This window comes from Prionailurus viverrinus, chromosome F1, assembly GCF_022837055.1.
Source record: "Prionailurus viverrinus isolate Anna chromosome F1, UM_Priviv_1.0, whole genome shotgun sequence".
NCBI lineage: Eukaryota > Metazoa > Chordata > Mammalia > Carnivora > Felidae > Prionailurus > Prionailurus viverrinus.
The window spans coordinates 30,147,389-30,167,977 of NC_062577.1; the positions used below are offsets into that span (position 1 = coordinate 30,147,389).

Here is a 20,589-nt window from a genome sequence, read left to right on the forward strand (position 1 = left end):
CCTATCACTGCTGCTGAGTGCCTAACTTGCCAGCCTCTCTGCTCCAATATCAGGTTAATTACTGGACCCTTTCCATCTTGGAAGTGCCAGAGAGTTATGGCACTCTGGATATGGACTTGCTTTCCATACTCATCATGCTTCTGCCACCACTGACTGTCTTATGGACTGTCATGTCATCAGACATAACTTTGCTCCTATCTAGTGACCTCACTTTGTAAAAATGGGAGTAAGACGATGGGTCATACCCATGGGATTTTCTGACATTATGCCACCATCCAGCAGCAGCTGGCCTTACAGAATAGTCTATCAATAGTTCCAGTATGGCACCAGATGAAAGTTATTGTCTTATGATGTTGGAATGCAGTCTTTGCCTATGATGTTCAGGTGCTGACCCACAGGATGTAGAAAGTACACTGAACCAGTGACTACATATGGCGCTCTTACCCACAGGTTAAATATGTAGTCAGTATCCAAGCAATGGGAGTGGCACTCTCACTATTATACTTTTAGTCCACTCCTACGATAGTTGCTGCCCATCCCTGGAAATCAATGATCAATCAAAGATCAGAGATCTTATTACCCAGCAAAGAAATGCTTTCATATGGGGACACAGAATGATTGCATTGAATCAAAGTCTACTATTACCCAGCCATTTGGAGCTCCTCATAGAACTAGCTGAACAAGTAAAGAGGGATAATTAGGTAAGCTGAGAAGATTAACACTCACTATCGAGGGGAAATAGTTACCCCTATATAATGGAAGCAGAAAGGAGTACACGTGGAACTTTGGGGACCTTGTAGGGTACCTCCTAGTATTGCCATGCCTACTGGTTAGTTAAGGGAAGATCACGTTGGCCAAATATATACAGGACTACCAGGGGCTCAGAGCCCTCAGGAATGAAGATTGGGGGATGCCTGGCTGGCTTGACTCCTGATCTCGAGGTTGTGAGTTCGAGCACCACATTGAGTGTGGATATTTCTTAAAAATAAAATCTTAAAAAAAAAAAAAGAATGAAGATTAGGATCACACCACTGGCAAAGAACCTCAAACAACAAAGGTAGTGGCTGAAGGCAAGAAAAACACAGAATGGGAAGTAGAGTAGGAAAGTCGCAGAGCTGATCAGAACTAGCTCTAAAACATTTACCTATTGTTCTTATTTGCTGCCTTTACATATAAATTTTCATTAATATTCCTCTTCACTCACATCCCCTTCTCCTACCATTTCACATCAAGTGTGTTGGGGGTGGCTAACTCTACAGCTGAGCCCACGGTTACAGAGTATTAACATTATGGCGGAACTCAAGGAGGCACAGACACCCCCCTCCCTGAGAGTCTGGACCTGGAGCTGGATGCACTGACTGATGAGTTTTCCTCTTTGGGGAAGAGGACGCACATGTCTTCAGCTATCCATGGGACGGTTGTGTATCTCCTTGAAGATGTTCGGCCTGTGGCATTCTGCTTGAGGACTGTATCTGCTAAGGTCTCCCCTCTTTCACTGAAATCCTGTTTGAACTCATCAGACACAAAGAGGAGCTGTTCAGCATCCTCTTCCTGTACACTCCTGCATATTAATAGAATTCATCCTCCCATTGGCCTTCAGAAAGCTACAATTACTATCACTTTTCACACTAGTGTCTGCCCTTCTGACTGCTTTTCACTGGTTTCAGCAGACACATTTAAAGTTTCCCCAAAACTGCTTCTATTTTCTCACTGCTCCCTCATCCTATGACCCTGGGTTACACCCCTCCAAGACAACCAGCATCAACAATGGCTTCTTACTTGCCAAATGAAACAGAATCTCTTCAGTCCCCTCTTACTTGGCCTCTCTTTAATTCTTGAAACCTTCACAAAACCATTTGCTTCCTCCTGCATTGGTTACTAATCCTTCTCATTGGTTGCCGACTCCTCCTTCCCTACGTGCCTCTTAAATGGTGGTGTTCTTTCTCTAAAGTTCTATCCTTTCAGTAAGAAAGTGTTATGGAGGTGCCAGGACAGTCCCTCAGGAGACAGAGGCAGCCCCATTCAGGTCTGGCACAGCCCTGACATGGTGCCACTCCTAGGCCCCTAAAGTTCTACCTACTCAGCACTCATGCAGCAAATCTCCCTGGAGCCTAGCTTGAGCCAAGAAGCTGGTTATAGGAGCTCTAAGCCTCAATGAAAACTGAAGTAGAAGGGAAAAGAAATCAACCTCTCCCTGAGCAAGGATAAAATAAACGGGAAGGAAATTCTATTCTGACATCTCCAGGAGGGTATTACAGGGAATGAAAGAAAAACAAATGTCACCCCGTTGCCATGGAGTCCCTAATGTCCTCTTAATTACACTGAGTAGCACTTGAGCTCTGTCAGCCCCACGCCAGCCACCACTGCATTTTCCATCTCCAGCAAGAGGGGATCTAATACCTTCCACACAGTTTGTGAATATCCTCATTGTTTGGTTAACCACATCAAACGAATCCCACAGTAAACAACCTCTATTTACATCCCTATTCCTGTTAACTTTGCAGTCATCACTCTTTGGAATAAAAACATAAGGTGCAGGATCCCCCTTTGGCACTTTATGCAAAATCATGGCTCAGTCACTGGCTTGGATGTCTGCTCACTCATTAACACCAATGTAATGTCATTCACTAGGCAGCGTCCCTACAAAATGTATTTTCTTCACCTGAACATGCATATGAAGGGTGCATTCAGCACCCAAGCAGCGCCCTGGTGAGCACCAGGGAGAGACAGACACCAAAGGTGGTGGCATAGTTCCTTTTCTAGCTGTAGAAGGAGAGCTTCTGCTCTACTTAGAGGTGCTCAGGATGGGTCATTTCTGGGCAGGGCAGAATATTGCCCAGTCCTGAGGTCCTCAGAGATGAAAGCCCAGTTGCATATCTTCTGGTGCATAAGACAGACAGGCAGCTTTTACTTGGGCTGTGCTGCTGCCTCACACTGTACTGCAAATTCAGGATGGGGGGAAAAAGGCATTATGGAAGGAAAGAGGATAGAAATGATCCAAAAAAATTGAAATATATCTTTACTATTTCCGAAGGAAATGAGAAACTGCACACCAGCACCCAAGGCCCCATGGCCTTTGAAAGCCTTTTAAGTCCTTAATGCTTGTTTTCTTTCTCTCTCTGAGCATCTTAAAAGATATTAGCTCCCAGACCCTAAAGCTAGGGAAAGCCATGGCAGCCTGGAGGAAGGGACACCCAGAGGAGAGACACGGGGAAGGCAGGGCTGCCACAAGGCTAGAGAGGAGCAGGTGAGGGTCACTGGGCTGGGTCTGAGCAAGGGCACCTGAGCTGCCCTGACAGGGACACAAAACACCAGCCATCATCGCTGAACACCGCTAAAGCAGCATACTGGCTACTGTCTCTATCTTCTCCCTTCTGATTACTCTACAGCCCTGATTGAAACTCCCTATAAATGACCGAATCAACAGTGGAAAAAGCCAACCATGGCCAAAGCCCACAGCACCTTTCAAAACGAAACAGACTCTCTTTTGTCCCTTCTTCCCCGGCCTCTCTTCAATTTCTGATAAACTGAGCATCCTTCTCTTCTTGAAACCTTCACAAAGCCATCTGCTTCCTCCTGCACTGGTTACTATTCCTTCTCATCTGTTGCTGGCACCTCCTTTTCTGCCTGCCTCTTAATTGCTGGCATTTCCTCAAGTTCTATCCACGACCCTCCTTTTTTTTTCCTCACTCGACACATTTGCTGGTCCCTTCATACCCAGGAACGCTACATGTGATGGCTTTCAAGGGTCTGTCTCATCCCCAGTCCCTCTCCCGAGCTCCATTGCCATCTAGCTAACTGTAGCAGAGACGTCTCTGCCTCGATGTTCCATTTTAAACTCAACTTGTCAAAAACTGGACTCTTCATTCTTCTCTAAAACCTGCTCCTCGTCCTCCTGTATCCCTGGCTCCTGGTGAACGGAAGTGTCAGTCATCACCTCAACTCTAAACTCTCTAGACTCGTCCCTCTGTCACCTCCCTTTCACAATGGTGAGGGAGACACCACTGACCTTACTTCCATCTTTCTCTTTCCTCACTTTCACCTTCTTCTTCTTCAGCCCCCTGCTCCACTCAAGTCCTGACCGTCTGGCTCCTGGTTAACTAACAGTCCGTCATGTAAAATGCCATCTGGCTCTTTCACATTTGTTGAATGAAGAGATGGACCACATTCTAACCGATTTTCCTATTTACAGTCTTACTCCGCCCTGATTCATATCCTGCACTGCAGGCAGAGTGATATTCTAAACCCCAATTCTCATTCTGTTTCCTCTCTGCTTAAACACTTGATGGTTTTCACAGTTTGAGTATTTAAAATGACCAAAGTAGTTAAATTACTTCCACGGCATCCTATCGCCTAAAAGGTAAAGTATATCGTCCTTAGCATTGTTCCAAGTTATCCATTAAAAAACCCCTGTCTTTCCGGAAGAATCTCTCACTATATGTGAGACTCACATCCAGCTCCACTTACAGTTTACAGTCCCAAGTGCACCACAGTAACCCATACCAAGCAGGACCTTTGTGTATGCTGCAGCCCTAAGCCCTCCCCCTCAGCCCTGCCCGTCCATTTTAAGAATCAACTGAAGCATGAGCCCCTCTACAAAACCTTTGCAACTCACCCCTATTTCCAGAGGTAGCAGGAGGTGAAGAGTAACCCCATCCTCTTTTGTACCCTCTGCCCCACTGAATCCATACAGACATCTGTCTCAGTACTATAAAACTGTATATGCAGTAAGAAAACAATGTTCTTGGGCACCTGGATGGCTCAGCCAGTTAAGCCTCTGATTCTTGGTTTTGGCTCAGGTCATGATCTCATGGTTCATGGGTTTGAGCCCCCATGTCAGGCTCCACACTACTACAAAGCTTGCTTGGGATTCTCTCTCAGCGTCTGTGTCTGTCTGTCTCTGTCTCTCTCTGTCTCTCTCTCTCTCAAAAATAAGTAAACTTTAAAAAAAGAAAAAGAGAAAACAATGATCTTCATGTATGACTTCACTAGAATAAGCTTCTGAAGAACAAAATCTGTATCTCATTCACCTTTGCAACCCTCCAACCAAGTCTAATGCATGGCACTTAATAAATACTTACTGAATGGAGCAACGATAGGACATTAATTAATTAATAGGACATAGCTCAAATAATAAATACTCCAGTGCTAAGGGTATTGAGAGTAAAAGTTACTTTCAAGTTGGAGAGGGTTGATATGAAGACTTTCCTGTTTTAAGTCAGAATTCAAATTCAAATGGAGTCTGAATACCGGTTGTCCAAGAAAAGGTTATCACTAAGGTGACACTATAAGGACACATTAGAGAATGAAAGGGGTTACTAACTGATAATCACAAGACTAGCAGTGTGAAATAGAAATGTGAAATGGGATTTATGCCACTCTGCAAATCATAAAAGCTAAATTGCTTTAAGAGTGACATGAAATATCAATTATAAAAAATTGAGATCTTATTTTCCTGGCTGTCCCACACTAACTTTCAGGACTTTCTGTTTGAGAAGAAATCTCCAAGACACTGTTCTCTACTTCCTACTCAGAAGCATACATTACTGGCTGCCCACCAAACAAACCCTCCCACAATCCTTTCCATTGAAAATGCAATTTTGTTCAAGTGTTCAAACTCCCTCCTACCTCCCCTCTCACGGTGACCTGGAAGAAATTTCTAATCGTAAACCAATCATGGGACACCTATTCCCTTTGCACAAGGCTAATTACAATGTGGGCATATAGCACCCATTATGGCCATTAGACATCAGAGGAGAAAGGTTGGTGGGGTGTTTCTGCAATGCACATGTACTGTTTCTATAATAATGAAAGGTCTCACAGGCAAATGTCTTTATGACCTGAGGGTCGGGAAAATTTTTTTTTAACTCTCCAAAGTGTGACAACCATAAAGTAAAATTCATAAATTCAGCTACATTAAAATAAATTCTGTTCATCAAAAGATAAAAATTCAAAAGTCAAACCACAAACCAGAAGATATTCATATTTTCAAAAGCACATGTAACTGGGAAAACACAGTAATAAATAAGTCCTTTGGATTCATGAGAAAAACACAAAAATCCCACTGGAAAAATGGGCAAAAGTAATCAATAGGCATTTTTGCTGAAAATGATATACTAAAGTCTTATAAACTACTAAAAGATGCTCAAATTCATTAGTAATCAAGGAAATGCAAATTAAAGCTATGAGATCTAATTCACACCACATTTTCAAAATTAAATGTCAATACCATACAATCCAGCAATTCCACTACTGTGTATTTAACCAAAAAAAAAAAAATGAAAATACTAATTCAAAAAGATGTATGCACCCCTATGTTCACTGCAGCATTATTTACAATACCCAAAATATGGAAGCAACCTAAGTGTCCAATGATAGATGAATAAAGATGCAGTACGTACGTACACACACACACACACACACACACACACACACACACACACACACACATCTATAATGCAAAAGGCATTTCTTACTATGGGCCAAAGAATTTGAAAGCTACTTTCGTTGCACATGTTCTCCAAGAAATCTACAGAAACAGCATTATGTATAATAGCAAAACCCTGGGATAAATTCAAATATCCTTCTATTAATAGAGTAGACAAATAATTTGTAGTATACGCATACACTGGCATGCTATACAACAGTGAAAACGCTACCTATGGTAACATGTATCAACATGATGAGTCTCAAAAACACACTTTTAGGCAAAGAAGTCAAGTCACAGAATAACACACCAAGTATGAATTTTTATATGAAGATTTCTTAAAATATGCAATTTTAGAGATTTAACTGTGGTAAAACTATAATGAAAAGGAAGGGAATAGATTTCTGGTTTCCGGTCCAGCATGTAAAGAGCAAAGAAGTCATCACTGCACCCTAGTAAAAAATAAAAAGCTAAACAAACTGATAATTACAAATATTCTTAGGTGGATCAGAGAAGTGAGGTCACAGGGCAAATGGCTGCCAAAACATGGAGACAGGTGTACCCAGAGAATCACAACTTACTGGATGGAGCAGAAATCCCTATGGGAACAGGTACAGGGGTGTGAAAATCTGGACTGTAAATGATACTGCTGGAGGCTCGGTGTGGAAAAGTCTGAGAGTTAAAAACCACAGGGGAATAAAGTCATAGGGAGGCCCCTGCACTTTTGTGAGCTTTATGTCCAGGAGTTCTACCGCACTCTCAGGATGGAGATTAGAGAAAAATCCCCCATGCTCCTGGCAGGGAGAGGGGTAAAATAAACATCTGGAAATACACCAGAGCATTCCATTCTTCTTAACAAGGCTTGCCCTCCAGACAAACTATTTTACCATACCCTAACCTATTGGGGTTTTATCAAAGCCTAACCAACCCAGGAGATAGAAAATACTCAATTCTAGTCTGCTTTGGTCTTCTACATGAAGGGAAGAGAAACACCCAACTCCAGTCCCCTCTAGCCATCCTACACTAGCTAAGAGGGTTGAGGGGTTAAAAAAAAAAAAAAAAAAAAGAATCACTTGTGAAATTCACAGCACAGGGACAAGGCTTATAAAAGACTGAGACCTAATCACAGAACTACAGAACACTTCCCCTTCCCAACACCTTACCATTATATTACTAAAGGCCTTTACTGAAGTTCTTTTTTACTCACTACATTATGTCCACCTTTCAAAAAATTTACAAGGCATACTAAAAAGCAATCAATCAATCAATCAATACCCCACAGTTTAAAGACACTGAGAAAGCATCAGAACCAGACTCAGTTATGGCAGGGATATTAGAATTATCAGATCAGGAATTTAAAACAACCATGATTAATACACTCAGAACTCTAATGGAAAAAGTAGCCAGTATGCAAGAACAGATTGGTAACATAAGCAGAAAGATGGAAATGCTAAGAATCAAAAAGAAATGCCAGACATCAAAAATACTAACAGAAATGAAGAGTGTCTTTAATGGGCACATTAGCAGACTGGATACAGCTAAGGACCTGAGCTGAAAACAAGAGTTGGATGTTTAACCAAATGAGCCACCCAGGTGCCCCAGAATTTCCCCCAAATTAAAGACAGACACCAAACCAAAGATCCAGGAAGCTCACAGAACACCAAACAGAATAAATGTCCCCAAAAACTACACCTAGGCATATCATACTCAAACTGCAGAAGATCAAATATAAATGCAGAGGAGGGTGGGGAACCTAAACTGTAGAGGAACAAAGGGAAGAGTGACATCCAACTTCTCCTTGGAAACCAAGCAAGTATGAAGACAGTATAATGTTTAAAGTATTGAGAGAAAAAAAAAAATACCAACCTAGAATTCTGTATCCTGCAAAATGATCCTTCAAAAGTGAATGAAAAATAAAGACTTCCTCAGATAAACAAAAATGGTGGAATTTGTTTCTGGTAGATTTGTCTTGCAATAAGTGTTTTAAAAAGTTCTTCAGAGAAAATAAAAATAACATAGATCAGAGACTCACATCTACATTTTAAAAAAGGAAGAGCTGAGGTACCTGGGTGGCTCAGTTGGTTAAGCGTCTGACTTCAGCTCAGATCAAGATCTCACAGCTCGTGGGTTTGAGCGCCACATCGGGCTCTCTGCTGTCAGTGAAGAGCCCACTTAAGATCCTTTGTCTCCCTCTCTCTTCCTCTCCCTTGCACACATGCGCACGTGTATGTGCACATGTGTGTGTGCACTCTTTCAAAAATAAATAAGCTTTTAAAAATAAAAACATAGAAAAGGAAGAGCAAAGATAAATAAGTTTTTATTTTATCTTTACTTATTCTAAGAGATAAGATTCTGTTCAAAACAAAAGCAACAATGTATGACTACAGTTTTTTGTTTTTTGGTTTTTTTTTTAATTTTTTTTTTCAACGTTTATTTATTTTTGGGACAGAGAGAGACAGAGCATGAACGGGGCAGGGGCAGAGAGAGAGGGACACACAGAATCGGAAACAGGCTCCAGGCTATGAGCCATCAGCCCAGAGCCCGACGCGGGGCTCGAACTCCCGGACCGGGAGATCGTGACCTGGCTGAAGTCGGACGCTTAACCGACTGCGCCACCCAGGTGCCCCATGACTACAGTTTATATACATGAAATGAATGACAGCAATTATACAAGTGATGAGAGGGAGGAATTAGAAATATTATGTCATAAGGTACTTGTACTACCATGAAGTGGATATAGTATTACCTTAAAAGTGGTCTTGGGTTAGTTGTAAATGTATACTGCCAACTCTAGAGCAACTACTAAAAAGTTAAAAAGAAGTATATCGGATATGCTAAGAAAAAAGAGAAAATGTAATGATAAAAATTCTCAAAACCACAAAAGGCAGAAAAAGAATGACATGCAATAATAGGAAAAAAAAAAAAAAACAAGAAAAGAGCAATGAATAGACAACATTAAGAACATGGAAGTCATTAACCCAATTATATCAGTAATCACTTTAAATGCCAATGGTCTAAATACACCAAATAAAATACAAAGATTGTCAGAATGAATCAAAAAACAAGACCCAACTATATACTGTCTAAAGTAAACCCGGTCTAAATATAAAGACACATTTAGATTACAAGCAAAGGGATAGAGAAAGATATACCATGTTAACATTAATCAAAAGAAAGCCACAGTAGCTTGGTTAATTTTCAGACACATTAAACCTCCAAGGAAAGAAAATTATCATGGATAAAGAGGGACACTACATAACAATAAAAGAGTCACTTCTTTAAGAAGACATAATAATCCTCAATGTGTATGTACTGAACAACAGAGGATCAAAATACATGAGGCAAAAACTGATAGCACTGCAAAGAGAAACAGCCAAATTCATTATTACAGTTGGATATTTCAACACCCCTTTATTAGAAACGGGCAGATCCAGGGGTGCTTGGGTGGTTTAGTCGGTTGGGCATCCGACTTCGGCTCAGGTCATGATCTTACGGTTTGTGAGTTTGAGCCCCATGTTGGGCTCTGTGCTAATGGCTTGGAGCCTGGAGCCTACTTCAGATTCTGTGTGTGTCTCTCTCTCTGCCTCTCCCCTGCTCGCTCGCTTGCTCTCTCTCAAAAATAAACCCTAAAAAAATTTTTTTTTCATTTTTTTAATTAAAAAAAAATGGGCAGATCCAGCAGGCAGAAAATCAGTGAAGACATAGTTGAAGAGTACCATCAGTCAACTGGACAGAATTGACATCTATAGATACTTCATCCAACAACAGAATACACATTCTTCTCAAGCTCACATGGAACATTCACCAGGACAGATCATATGCTGGGCTATAAAACACACCTAAATAAATTTAAAAGAATAGAAATCATACAATATCTTTCCTTAGACTATAATGGAATTAAACTAGAAATCAATACTAGTGATAGCTGGGGAAAATACTTGGAGATTAAACTCACTTATAAATAACACATGGTTCACAGAAATCTCGAGAAAATTAAAACATATTTTGAACTAAACAAAAATGAAAATACAATTTATCAAAATTTATGGGATGCAGCAAACAGTGCTTAGAGAGAAATTTATAACATTAAATGTATATGTCAGAAGAGAAGATCTATAATCAATAATTTAAGTGTCCATCTTAGGAAACTAGAAAAAGAAGAGCAAATGAAATACAAAGTAAACAGAAGAAAGAATAAAAATTAGAGCAGACATCAATGAAATTAAAAATAGGAAATTAATACAAAAATGTCAACAAAACCAAAAGCTGGCTCTTTGATCGATAAAATCAGTAAGTCACTAGCTAGGTTAAGAAAAAAAAGAGAGAAGACATACATTACTAATACGAGAATAAAAGTGAAGATATCACTACAGAGTCCAGGAACATGAAAAGGATAATAAAGGAATATTATGAATAACTCTATGCCCATAAATTCAATAACTTAGATAAAAAGAACCGATTCCTTAAAAGATACAATCTGCCAACTCACAAAGAAACAGAATAGGCTTATATCTATTTAAAAAATTGAATCAGGGGCGCCTGGGTGGCGCAGTCAGTTAAGCGTCCGACTTCAGCCAGGTCACGATCTCGCGGTCCGGGAGTTCGAGCCCCGCATCAGGCTCTGGGCTGATGGCTCGGAGCCTGGAGCCTGTTTCCAATTCTGTGTCTCCCTCTCTCTCTGCCCCTCCCCCCGTTCATGCTCTGTCTCTCTCTGTCCCAAAAATAAATAAAAAACGTTGAAAAAAAATTTAAAAAAAAAAAATTGAATCAATAATTAATAACCTTCCAAGACAAAAAAACATTTAAGGAAGAAAGTATACCAATACTACAATCTCTTCCAGAAGACATAATTTGAGGGAATACTTCTTAACTCATTCTAGGAGGCCAGCATTACCCTAATACCAAACTCAGACAAAGACATTACAAGAAAACTACAGACCAGTATGTCTTCATGAACACAGATGCACAAATCCTCAACATATTAGCAAATCAGAGGATCAAGAGGTACAAAATTTCAGTTACTAAATAAGTCACAGGTAAACTATACGATAGGGAATATAGTCAATAATATTGTAATAAAAAGAATTAGCAAACCAAATCCAATAATGTATAAAAACAATTATACACCATGACAAGTGAGATTTATCCCAACTATGCAAGGCTGGTTCAATGTCTGAAAACTGATGAATATAATCCATCACATCAACAGACCGGGGGGGGGGGGGCGGGAAGCATATGACAAAGTCCAACACCCATTCATGATAAAACCTCTCAGCAAACTAGGAATAGAGGAGAATTTACTCAACTCAATAAAAAGCATCTGCAAAAAACCTACAGCTAACATCATACTTAATGGTGAAAAACCAGAAGCTTCCCCATTAAGATCAGGAAAAAGGCAAGCATGTCCCCTCTGATCACTCCTTTTCAACATCATACTGGAAGTCCCAGCTAATGCAATAAGAGAAGAAATGAAATAAAAAGCATACATTTTGGGAAGGAGGTTACATGATTGTCTACGTAGAAAATTCCAAAGAGTCAACAACAACAATAAAACCTCCTGGAACAAATAAGCAATAGTAGCAAGGCTTCAGGATACAAGGCTAATATACCAAAGTCAACCACTTCCCTAGATACCATCAATGAACACATGGAATTTGAAATTCAAAACAATACCATATACATTAGCACAAAAAATATTTAGGTATAATTTAACAAAATATGTACAAGTTATATAAAAGGAAAACTATAAAACATGTTACACAAATCAAAAAAGAACTAATTAAATGGAGAGGTATCCCATGCTCATTGATTCAATATTGTCAAGATATCAGTTTTTCCCTAATTGATCTATTCAAGGCAAAATCCCATCAAGTTATTTTGTGGATATCAACAGATTCTAAAGTTTGTATGGAAAGATAAAAGACACAGAATAGCTAACACAATATTGAAAGAGGACTGACACTATCTGACTTCAAGACTCACTGTAAAGCTACAGTAATCAGGACAGTGTGACACCCGCAAAAGAACAAAAAGATCAATAAAACCGAGGAGACCCCCATAAATACACGCAATCAACCTTTAACAAAGGAGCAAAGGCAATACAATGTGAGCAAAGTTAGTCTCAATAAATGGTACTGGAGGGCGCCTGGATGGCTCAGTCAGTTGAGCGTCCGACTTCAGTTCAGGTCATGATCTCACGGTTTGTGAGTTCAGGTCCTGCATCGGGCTCTGTGCTGACAGCTCAGAGCCTGGAGCCTGCTTCAGATTCTGTATGTCCATCTCTCTCTTCCCCTCCCCCACACACGCTCTGTCTCTCTCTGCCTCTCAAAAATAAAGAAAACTAACTAAATAAATAAATAAATGGTACTGGAACATCCACATGGAAAAAAAAATCTAAACACAGACTTTCCACCCTTCACAAAAATGAACTGAAAATGGAGTATAGATCTAACTGTAAAGTGTAAAACTATAAAACTCTGGGAAGATACCATAGGAGAAAATCTAGATGACCTTGGATGTGGCAATGACTTCTTAGATACAACACTAAGGGCATAATCCATGACAAAAAGAGTTGATAAGCTGAACTTACTGAATTTTTTAACTATTGTTCTGTGAAAGACACTGCCAATAGAATGAGAAGACAAGCCACAGACTAGGAGAAAATATTTGCAGAACATCTGTCTGATAAAGGACTGTTATCTAAAGTACACGAAGAACCATTAAAAATCAACAATAAGGGGCGCCTGGGTGGCGCAGTCGGTTAAGCGTCCGACTTCAGCCAGGTCACGATCTCGCGGTCCGTGGGTTGGAGCCCCGTGTCAGGCTCTGGGCTGATGGCTCAGAGCCTGGAGCCTGTTTCCGGTTCTGTGTCTCCCTCTCTCTCTGCCCCTGCCCCGTTCATGCTCTGTCTCTCTCTGTCCCAAAAATAAAATAAACGTTGAAAAAAAAAAATCAACAATAAAAAAAAAAGAAAATCCATTTTAAAAAAGGCAAAAGACCTTAACAGACATCATGAAAGGATATGTTGTTGATGGGGAAAAAGATGCTCTATGTCAAATGTCACTGGAGAACTGCAAATTAAAACGAGTGAAATACTACTCTATAGCTATTAGAGTAGCCAAAATACAAAACACTGACAACACCAAATGCTGACAAGAACGCAGAGTAATAGGAACTCATTCATTGCTGGTGACAATGCAAAATGATACAGCCACTTTGGAAAACAGTTTGGCAGTTTCTTATAAAACCGAATACACTCTTTACCATCCAATCCAGCAATTGCACTCCTTAGTCTCTATCCAAAGGAGTTTAAAACTTGTATCCCCACAAAAACATGCACACGAATGTTTGTAGCACACTTACTCCTGATTATAAAACTTAGAAGCAACTAAGAGGTCTTTCAGTGGGCAAACTGTGGTACATCTAGACAATGGATTATTCAGCACTAAAAATAAATGAGCTATCATGCCATGAAAAGACATGAAGGAACCTTAAATGCATAATAGTTCTAAGTGAAAGATGTCAATCTGAAAAAGCTCCATACTGTATGTTTCCAATTACATGACATTCTGAAAAAGGCAAAACTACGGAGATGATAAAAAGATCAGTGGTTTCTGGGGGTTAGAAGGGAGGAAGGGATGAGAAGAAAGAACACCAAGGATTTTCAGGGCTGTGAAACTACTCTGTGACCTTACAGTGGTGGATACATGTCATTATACATCTGTCAAAACCCAGAAACTGTACCACAAACTCCAAGAGTTAATCCTAATATAAATGATAGATTTCAGGTCATAATGATGCATGGATGTAGGTCCATCAGCTGTAACAAACGCACTGCCCCAGTGGAGACGTTGGTAGTCGCGGAGGCTGTGCACGTGTGAGGGCCAGGGAATGCATGGGACATCTCCGTACTTTCCTCTCCATTTTTCTATAAACCTAAAACTGCTCTAAAAATAAAGTCTCTGTTTTTCAGTTAAAAAAAAAAAAAAAGGGAATGAATGACACAACCAAAACTCAGGAGAGGGTGACAGAAGGTGATGGGTTGCAGATGTAAACAAAGGGCTTCTAGGAATCTGGTTAGTTCTTAAGCCGAGTGACAGATCCCCAAATGAATCAGTGATGACTTTTCGGAGTCCCTGGATTTACCGCTCCTGGTGCTGACCATCGAGATAACAGCTTTTCCTTGTTTAAACCCCATTTTGAGTTGTGCTTTCTGTTATTCCCAGTTAGAATCACCCAAACTGGTAGTGTCTTAATTTGGATGCAGTACAACTGGGATCTGATTTAGCATGTCAACATTTAATCCTATTCTGTTTGTCTAAGCAGATCATTAAAACTTTACATTAGTTACCCTCCAACTATAAAAAAAGATATGTTTGAGGGAAATAAAGAAACTGTAATTAAAACAACTCAGTATTTTTCCAACCCTAAAACATATCTCCCTTGAAAACATTCTGATTAAGCACGTGTGATACCAAGGACAATCAAGACTTTTAAAAAAATCTATAAATCACCAAAGAGATAAGGCATCAGGTTTGTACTCTTGCCCTCCGTGGGGAGCGGCTTAATCTGGCTGGAAGATCACACATTTCCCATTGGAGCTACAGGCTAGAGGTCAGACCACAGGGCTGAATTCAGCTACCACAGGAGTTCTTAAAAGGAGAGCAAACAAGGAAATGAGATTTTGTTCAGAAAGGGGCATGGTCTCTGCTGTTTTGACCAGAGAACTAAAGAACAATGGTTTCTCCACAGACAAGTCCTATACTAGAAATTGCGCCCTGCTTAGGAAATCACCTCCATTCCACCTACTTGCATAGACAAAAAAAGGGGTGGGGCAATAGAGGGACATACATGGGCACACACCATTCATTCTACCTACCAGTATGAGCTAAGCCCTTCACCTGCATGGCTCTATTTAATCCTCAAAACAACCCTGCAGGGGCACCTGGGTGACTCAGTCAGTTAAGCGTCTGATTCTTGACTTCGGATCAGGTCATGATCTCTCTTGTGAGATCGAGACCCACATCAGGCTCTGCACTGACAGTGTGGAGCCTGCTTGGGATTCTTTGTTTCCTCTCTCTCTGCCCCTCCCCTACTCATGCACGTACTCTCTCGCTCTCTCTCTCTCAAAAATAAATCAACGTAAGGGGAAGAAAAACCTGCAAAAGCAAGTCTGCTCATCTCCTAAGATGAAGCTATGGAGAGGTTTAGTAAGCTGCCAAAGGCTGCCCACTAGTGGTTCGTGGAGCTGAGATTCACACCCATGTCTGTCTGACTCTAAAGCTCGTATTTGTTTCTTTATTATCATACACAAGAACCACAAAGAATACCACAGGACAACTCAGTCTTGGAGCATTACCTCTTTGCAGGGACTCAAAGGCTGCCCCTGCACCCCCGCATCTCTTACGCGCTGTTAAGTCCAGTGCTGGCCACACCATGAAGATGCAGACCCAGCCAAGCTTAGCAGGATTCCATGATGAAAAGGGATCCCTACCATCCTCGGCTCCCAGACCAAAAAGCCTGGCCCTCACATCCACCAGCCACTTCACACATGCATCGTCTTGGCCACAAGACGAACAAGGTTGAAAAACCAAAAAAAAAAAAAAAAAAAAAAAAGAGCATTTGCTCAAGGCAACTACACCCCGCCTGCCCCCGGTCCAGCTTCACTCTGAAGCTGACTCTTGATGCTCGTTCTCCCGACAGTCATTTCCACAATTACCTAAGGTCCAACAAGAGACAGCCCTCAGGAGAGGGGCGCTGCTGTAGATGGCGTGCATGTACATGAGGTGAACCATCAGCTCTGCCAGCCACCAATAGCAGAGGAGGCGACCCAGCCCCAGGGCAAAGGCCGAAAGGCTGGACTTCAGCGAGCAGTACTCTTGCTGCTGCATCTAAAGTAAAAACAAAAGAAGTCATTAGATTGCGTGTGGACTGTTTGCATCTTTCAAATAGTCCCCTAGACAATGTTTCTAGCATACTTCTCACAAATTTTATTCATATATCTACTAAAAGAGGATTGGTTTAGTTATTCATTGTTCTTAGGTGAAAAAGTCACACCCAAGACCGAAAACTCTGTCCCAGAGTAAGAACAGGGTGGGGCCAACAAGCTAGCCAAGAACCAAGATGGGTTCTGCATCCCTCCATCCCTGGCAACAGCCCTGCAAAAAGCCAGGGTGGAGGGCAAGATCTGATACAGTCTCTCTTCCTCAGGACTCTGGAGTCTCTTTGGGCCCAGGTGTCACCGGCCTGTCTTCATCCATCACGCACCCACATGTAAGGCTGGTAAAAGTAAGGTCAAGTCAGGAAGGGGCACAGGACTGGTAAGAGAAAGGGAGAATGAGACACAGAACCTGGCAACAAGGAGAAAATGAGATGTGGGTGTGTCGTCTTACCTGAAGTTGTTTTTGAAACAGGCAGAATAAACGCAAACAGGGACACTACATGGGACAAATCTCTGGCTCAGCAGGCAGTGCTGAGAACATGGACTTTACAGTCAGAACTGGGATCCAATTCTAGCCCAAACCACACGGCTGTGTGATCCTGAGCAGGTTACTTAATCTCCCTGAGGCTTGTTTCCCTCATATATAAAATGAAAAAAAAAATTGTCATGACTAAATACGGTAACACAGAAGAGGTACTGAGTATAACACCTGGCATATAAAAAGCACTGGCTAATTGGTAGTATCTGATAAGTGATGTGCCTCCTCCTGCCTTTCTTCACATTCTTCCCTCATGGCATCCCAGACTACTGGCTACAGGGCAGAATTAGGACACAGTTCAGAGCCAAACACCAAAAGTAAAAGAAAGAAGTTCTTATTGTTCAGAGTCACCGACAAACTACTGAGCTCACTCAATATGTGTGGACATATTGAGTCAAAGTAGCCAGGCTCTGGGTCTTGCTTGCCCCATTGCCCGCTGCTTAGGGACGCCCAATAGTTTAAAATACATAATAGATGCTGAAAGGCAGAAGCATCTTGTAAAATTTGCGTGAAGTCCATCAATTTCAGACTTACACCACTAGACAAACGTACAAAAACAAGAGAGAGCAGGTCAATTTCTGGATCTTGCTCTGACAAGATTTTATTAGACTGAAGGCTGCTATGTAATACAGAGGCGAATTTAATGCATAAATGATGAAGTAGAATCTGCAAACATTCGCTGGCAGAAGAAATGGGCTTGATTTAGCTTTTGACGGTTTGGGCTCAAGACACCACAAAACAGGTAAGGCCCATTCTTAGGGCCTCTTTGGCTTCCAGGCTCCTTGAACATCAAAGGCACAAGGAGTCCCGCTACAGTCAGGAGGAGTGCGAGGCAGTGCCCTCAGAGAGGAGGGGGAACCTGCACACCAGGGTGGGTATTTTTATTCCACTTTGACAATGCATTCTACCACTTCCGCAAACTGTCTTCCCACAGCAAGAAGCCAGCTGAAGAAATTCTGGCTGGCCCAGGGGCATTACAATAACCTGCACGAATGGTGTGCTCCCTTTCACCATCTGTTTGGGTAGCTGCACCAAGGAAAGCTCATTGGTTTAATATTTTCCATGTAAATTGATCAAACCAACAGGAATTTCCTTTTTCCATTACCTGTCCACAGATGGCCTTAGAAAGGTATTTTGCTGAGCCATTCCAACCTCCCTTGTTAGAACCAACAGTAACTGCTGGGAGGGATCTACCAGGCCACCTGGGAAGAGTTTTCCAGGAAGGAACACTGGGCATATGAGGGCTTTGCAGACCCATACAGATCACAGCCGAACACAACCACAGCTGAACTATGTGACCCAATGCACATCCCTTACCAGGCATAAACTGAGGGTGGTTTTCATTTGAATGCATACCATAAGTGTGCATGCTCTCCAAGACTGTATAAAGTCTACCACAATGGATCTGTAGGCCAATGGATGGATAAAACTCCAATGCAGAAACGCCTACCTGCCCAATCATTCATGTCTACATTATTGAATTGAGAAGAAAAGGAAATAACTCAAATGTCCAAGAGTAGGAGGTTGGTAAAATGCATGAGTGCACCTCAATATATTATGTAGCCGTTAAACTATTTTTTTCAATGTGTATAAATAATGAAAGACTGGAAAGATACATACCAAAATGGCGACAGTGACTGTACTCTTTTTGGTAGGATTTTTGGGTTGCTTTTAACAATTGGTTATTTTTATTATCGAGGGGAAAAGTAATGGAACTTCACGATATTGTGAAGACTTTGGTCCTCTCTGCTTATGACCAAAGTAGAGGCAAGGTCCTCTACTTCTTCACCTTTCTAAAAACCATCTAGCTTCAGGATCTCCCCTGGGCAGCCCGAAATCCTCTATGGGTAAGTATTCTCTCTCTCTCTCCTACACTAGACCCATATTTATTTCTCAACTTCCCACCTTGCTTGTTGCTCAGTATCTATGTACTGAGTTCCTCTTTGTTCATTCTTTTCCAGCTCTCTAAAGCAAATTCATTTTGATCTAATTACCATCAGCAATTGAGGAAACAATTATGAACATAGTGTCCATTGGTCTGTGGAGGCTGGAAGAAGAGTTCAACCCAAGGCAATCAGCAGAGCTAAGACAGGAAGAGGCACCTACACCATTCCAGAGCACAGGTGGGCTTTTCTTGGTGCCACACTCTTGGAGGGAAGCAAGTCCCCGGCTGAATGTGATAATGGCCTCAAAAGCATTGTTGACAGAACACAATCTTCAAACAACCAAATGTCCCCAGATTCTAAAAAAGCAGCTCTCTGCACGTGGCCTGTAGGCCCCTAAGCGCAAGCCTACCCTAGCACAGGTCCCCTGAGGACCAGGCCCACACCTGAGGTCTCAGAGCATCACTAGGGGTGCAGCCCTATCCCACAGAGCCCCCCCACCCCCCGCCGCCGCCACCAGCCAGGCAGTCAGGAAAACATGTCTACCTAATCACCTCTTAGCTCCAGGCAATCACTGTTCAAGGTCAGTTCAGAGGACTGCCTTCGCTTCCCCAAACAATGTGCAGTCTAAAATGACACAAATATCTATAATTAAGGAGAAACATGAGGTGCATTTTGTGGCTGATTGGCTTCCCAATAATGGCTTACCTATTCTCCTCAGGGCAAAACTTCTCTACCCGGTTTAATAAGGTATAATTACGTGTCACCACTGGACCAGAAGGGCTGGACTCTTCTCCACAATGCCCCCTTTTTGATGCCAGATGCCTCCTCATTCCGAGTAACAGAAATGTCAATTCCTTAATCGTATAAGTGAATACAGGAGAAGGAAAACAATCCAGTTTCCTTCTATTCGCTTGTACTTAAGAAAAGTTATTCATCTTTCTTTAGAGTCATATAATTGCAGTCCATTTGTAACTTCAATCTAGTTGACTCCCTTTTAAAAAAATTCAGCATTTGTCCCTTGGCGATCCAGCAGGAATAAAAGACATGCCATACACAGCTCCCCTAATGAGCAGGGCTGCTCTCTTGCCTGTGTGCGAGCATTTCATTTCAGAGATCTCAAACCTCGGGGGGTGCCAACCGTAAGACCATTGGAAACCACCATCAATGGGAATTTTGAGTTAAGACTCCACTAAAAAATACACATTAACTCATCTGCCAAATGCATTTTAAAACATGTTATATTTTAAAACCTCATTTCATGCAAATTGCATAAAAAGGAATATTGAAGCCTTTCAAAGATAGTCTGATGATTAAAGATGACAGTTCTCAAAGATTAAAGGTACTCTTCCTTCACACACTAATAATACATATGTTTAAGAGCACCAAACAAAAGCCTTCCCTGGAGCCAATGTTCGACTGTGCCAAATCTGCTCCAACCTCTACCCTTGGGTCAAGGGCACTGTAGCCAGGTGTCTTATTCCTTTGCAATGGAGGAGCATCTCTCTAGTCCATGGTCACAGACTACACCCCCTACTCCCAACAAAGCATTCTGTCATCAGCCCTGCCCTGCCCCTCCCCAGGCATCCAGACCAGGCCAGGGGTTTTCAGGGGTCTCTGTCACAACAGATGTACCTACAGCTGGTGCAGCTGCCACAGGACGAGGACCTCCAGACCCAGATGTCCACCGGGCCACACGGCATCCTCTAACTCCTGAGGGACTGGCTGCCCAGCTGGCAGCAAGGCTCACATCTGTACTCCTTCCACCCCAATCTGCATTCTCTTAGCCTCTCTTTGTTTC

At 41.7% G+C, this 20,589-nt stretch overlaps 1 protein-coding gene across 6 annotated transcripts in view; it reads right to left on the reverse strand.

The window, feature by feature from the left end:
- Positions 1–20,589, reverse strand: part of HHAT (hedgehog acyltransferase) — a 306,739-nt gene that overhangs the window by 212,381 nt on the left and 73,769 nt on the right. For all 6 annotated transcript variants that reach the window (XR_007148118.1, XM_047840389.1, XM_047840391.1 and 3 more), the window contains exon 7: positions 16,146–16,317. Coding sequence is in view for 5 of the 6 variants with exons in the window: in XM_047840389.1 (XP_047696345.1) it covers positions 16,146–16,317 (172 nt within the window). In the remaining variant the exon portion in view is untranslated. The remainder of the gene's footprint in view (positions 1–16,145; positions 16,318–20,589) is intronic.